The 4278-nt window shown below is 46.8% G+C and overlaps 1 protein-coding gene across 1 annotated transcript in view; it reads right to left on the minus strand.

Annotated features, from left to right (window-relative positions):
* Nucleotides 1-1142: 1142 nt before the first annotated feature.
* Nucleotides 1143-4278, minus strand: part of LOC109518186 (uncharacterized) — a 6223-nt gene continuing 3087 nt past the window's right edge. The window contains exons 10-16 of the mRNA XM_019873884.1: nt 4163-4277; nt 3810-3934; nt 2719-2977; nt 2590-2633; nt 2253-2513; nt 1450-1599; nt 1143-1375 (exon numbers count right to left, since the gene is read on the minus strand). Of these exons, the coding sequence (XP_019729443.1) occupies nt 1254-1375; nt 1450-1599; nt 2253-2513; nt 2590-2633; nt 2719-2977; nt 3810-3934; nt 4163-4277 (1076 nt within the window). The 3' untranslated portion in view covers nt 1143-1253. The remainder of the gene's footprint in view (nt 1376-1449; nt 1600-2252; nt 2514-2589; nt 2634-2718; nt 2978-3809; nt 3935-4162; nt 4278) is intronic.

Genomic DNA, 4278 nt, shown 5'->3' on the forward strand with positions numbered 1-4278 from the left:
CGACGGCACGGGCAAAGAATGGGAATCTGGAGGGCTGAGAGAAGCATTTTAAAACGGTACGCGTGAGCTATGATTGTTAACAGGCTGCGTCGCATGCCTCAGCGTCAGGCTATTGAGAGTCTGGAGGGCTGAGAGAATCATTTTAAAACGGTACGCGTGAGCTACGATTGTTCACAGGCTGCGTCGCATGCCTCAGCGTCAGGCTATTGCTCATCACGGCATGCGCGTGTACATGCGTGCGTATGCGCGCGTGCGCGGTAACGGGTCGATCGCGGGAGGTTGGTTGATCGAAAAGTAGGTCAAAAAAGTTTGGGTACCCCTGGTTTACATATTTGAGACAGACTACGGCAGTAGACATATTTACTTCCATCTTTAATTATAAAACTTTGTACAGTAATGAACATTCATCAGCATTGCCTTTTGAGAGAGCGAAAGAGACTTGTGTTAGTCTCACTTTACGCCGCTCTGACAGTGTAGCTTCTGTTAGCCTGCAGAGAGCTGCTGGCCAGCTACCCCGCGCACAGCCGATGTATTTATGATAAGACAATTAATCTCGATTGATGAGGAAGAAGCGAAGAGAGAAGTGCTGCGTTTTTTGGACAAGCCCAATCACTCCCTCTTTTTCTCTCGCACACTTTCTCTTGCTCTAGAGTAGTGTTTTTCAAACTTTTTTGAGCCAAGGCACACTTCTTTCATTGGAAAAATCTCGCGGCACACCACTAGCTGAAAATGTGGAAAAACCCCCCGCTAATTTGAATAATTAATGTGTTATATTGTTCCACACCACTAGCTGAAAATGTGGAAAAAAAACCCCGCTAATTTGAATAATTAATGTGTTATATTGTTACTATAACCGTTTTTAGCATTGAAGAATGACATTATAACAGCTTGAATTGGAATCAAATGAACACAAAGAAAAAACTATTTTCTCATCTTTCATATCTATTGTTTCACCGTCGTCCTGCATTCATGCGTCACAAATTCGCTTGTCTCTCTGTCTAAACACAAGGCAATTGGCTAGCTGTTGCTGCTCCCTAGCGGTATGGGAGGGTACTACATGATTACCTTTTGGGCGATAGACTGCACAGGCATACAAATTGGATATTTTCCCGCGCCACACCAGGGTTGAAAAACACTGCTCAAGAGCACACGCTTCCCCGTCCCCTCCAGCCACACACGTAGCAAACAAAACAGTGTGAGGAGACACTGATCAGAGAGGAAACCAAAATTTCAAAAAATAAACATGGGTGTCCTCAGGTCATCGGGAAGGCCCGGCTGATGACCACCTCGTCGAGGTCTCCGCCCAGATTACACACATCCAGCAGGCACAACAGCCTTTGATTAGCAAGCAGTGTTGCCGTAGCGATGAGGTCCCCTGGTGGTGAGACACAGGAACTTTTGTCACCCCGAGAGTCAGTTTGTGTGGCGTGCGCTTGTGAGCGTACGCACCTGGCGAAGGTGGGGGCGCGTGGGATGAAAAGGCTCCGTGGGACAAGATGGACGCCCAGGTGTTGCTGTGGGAGTGGGACGGTGGCGAAAGGGAGGAAGAGGACGCCTGAGGGAGGAAGATGGTGCCGATGCACACGCCATCCGACAAAGCTGCGGGGGTTGACGTCACACATTACGAGTCGGCGGGTGTTTATGAGAAAGGATAGTGGAAAAGGAATAAAAGTAAGGAGGGGGAAAAAAAGGAATGAGGAAAAGGAAAGATGATAGAAACAAAGTCAAGGAAAGGATTAAAGGGGAAGTCAAGTAAAAAAATCTTCGCTCCACTAATATGTTATATGGACCCCCGCTAGACGGCGTTCACATATTGGATTTGTGGAACATGAATTAAGCAGCAAAAAAAACGCCTCGTTCTTGTCCATCTCAGGGGCGGCCATTTTGCCACTTGTCAACTGGAAATTACATCACGTTACCAACGGCCTCTGCTTGCGAATGTTACATCATCAAACCCAGAAAACAGGTGAACCGTGATTGGGCGTTACCTGAGGTCTTAGTAGGGTAATTTTTTTTATTTTTATTTTTTTAATTGTATTTTATTTTTTTGCAGGTCAATCCCTGGGACCTGAAGCAAGGGTTTTATTCAGCAACGCAAATATGACAATATAAAAATAAGGAAAGAATGAAGATCTGAAGGAAGGACAGAAGAAGGAAAAGGGAAAGCAGTCAAAGAAAGAAATAAGGAAGTAAGGAAAGCAGAAAGGAAAGAAGGATGAAAGGAAGCCGGCCCGCTCTCTGACATCACACACCTTTAAGCTTGAGCGTGTAGTAGTCCTCGCTGGCGAAGAGGGCAGCACAGGTCAGGGTCCCTCCCATCGCCACGGCAACCGCCTGTTTTTTCTCATGGGCGGGGTCGTAGCGCATGGCTAGCGTCTCCATGGCGACATGAGGGAAATCCGGCGGCGACGGGCAGGTGGCGTACGACAAGCTGTCCTCGTCCTCCTCTGCTTCGTCTTCGCCGTTGTCGTCCGCGTCTTGGAGGAACTCCATGGAAGCCTCGAAAAGAATGGCTGCCACAAAATGACACGTTTAGCACACGCACGCACGCTAACAATGTCATGTTGTGTTACATCCACACAGACACACCTGTCTTGTTGCTGGCTTCGGGTTGGACGGTCGCACGGGGACGTCTGCAGAGAGACCCAAGAACAACGTCATCGGTCCGACTAATCGTAGTGCTTCCTTTTTAACGTGAGAGGCGTGTCTCAGTCTCACCCCTTTTGCGGCGTGTCCGAGTGCAGCAGCAGCTTCCTTTTGCACGGCCTGCTGCGCACAAACACGAACGTGGCGGTTTTAATCGAGAAAGCCGAGGCAGGAAATGCTGTTACCTGACACCGGTGGGAGATGGCAGCCGCCGGGGCGTCGACTGATTGAGAGCCGACGATAGCAAAAGCCTGGACGACAACGCTGGCGAGGTGGGTGAGGTGGAGGACAGAGACGAAGACACATCTCGCCAAAAGATGCAACGCTCCTCCTAAAATATGAATCAAAGCAAGTGGCACCCAGTTATGCTGGTCAACAAATGTTTCCATTTTTTTCAGAGATGCAAGTAAAATTTCCGAGATTACCGTATTGGCCCGAATATAAGACGGCCCTGATTATAAGACGACCCCCTCTTTTTCAAGACTCAAGTTTGAAAAAAGACTTTTTGAACACCAAATTAATTTTTATACAGAAAATAATGACAGTACATCTGAAACCAATGATTATAACAATATATTTGAGAGAAAAAGCATGTTATTTTGCCTCATTCAAATCTAAAGTGAAATCACATTCGTAAATGAATGGCCTGTGGTTTTTGAAATGTCAATTACATCATAACTTCTCCTCAGCTGCCAGTTAACCTGGCCGATCTTCGACCCACTTTTCTCCAGATTGTCACTACGTTTCTCAATTTTCTGTTATCTCTTCTATTATTTTCTTCTCTTTTCCTTCTTACCGCTATTTTGTTCTTCTTCGCGCTACTGCTATTTTTATTTTTAATCTTCGTGGCAGGGGTTCACTTTGGCCTGGGGAGTCAAGTTCAGCATTCGCTTCAATGATATCTGGCGCCATCTAGCGTCGTGAATGAGTATAATGTCTCGACCCCGAATATAAGACGACCCCCACTTTTTCAGTCTTATTTCAATGCAAAAAACACCGTCCTATATTCGGACCAATATGGTATTTTTTTTTGCACCGAGTCAAAAATCTGCCCTAATTTTCTTTCTCTAGCATATCAGGTTTTCACTGCTGTTGACCACTGTAATGATTATACATAAACAATCAATCAGTGTCATTACTGGTGCTCGCCTTCGTGTGCGTACCTCTCCTCTGTGACAATACGTAACCATGGTAACGGTGGCCTGAATACAGAAGGTGCGTCGCTCCCTGTAACAAAGTTTCTTGATCTCTCTCAGAAGCTCCATCCCCTGGAGGAAACCGGGCTCCCCTGGAAAAAAGGGCACGAAGGAAAGAAGGAAGGACATTAAGAAAGACAGAAAGGAAGGAAATATGTAAGAGATGAGAGGAATGAAAGGAAAGGAGTAGAAGAAGAAAGAGTGCAAAGAAGTAAGGGAAGAAAAGAGAAAGGAAAGAAAGGAAGGAAGTTGGGGAGGAGGACAGAGGAACCTGCTCAAATGCCTTATCAAGCACGGTGACGTCAGTCAGCAGACCTTGCCTGTGTCTCATGTACGCTTCCAAGGAGACGGGAGGGGGCGGGTACACGAAGAATCCGCCAATCAGAGCCGAGCGCAACAGGCGTCTCTCGTCCTGCTGCCGGAACCAGTCGAAGCA

Source organism: Hippocampus comes, unplaced genomic scaffold, assembly GCF_001891065.2.
Source record: "Hippocampus comes isolate QL1 unplaced genomic scaffold, H_comes_QL1_v1.1 scaffold115, whole genome shotgun sequence".
NCBI lineage: Eukaryota > Metazoa > Chordata > Actinopteri > Syngnathiformes > Syngnathidae > Hippocampus > Hippocampus comes.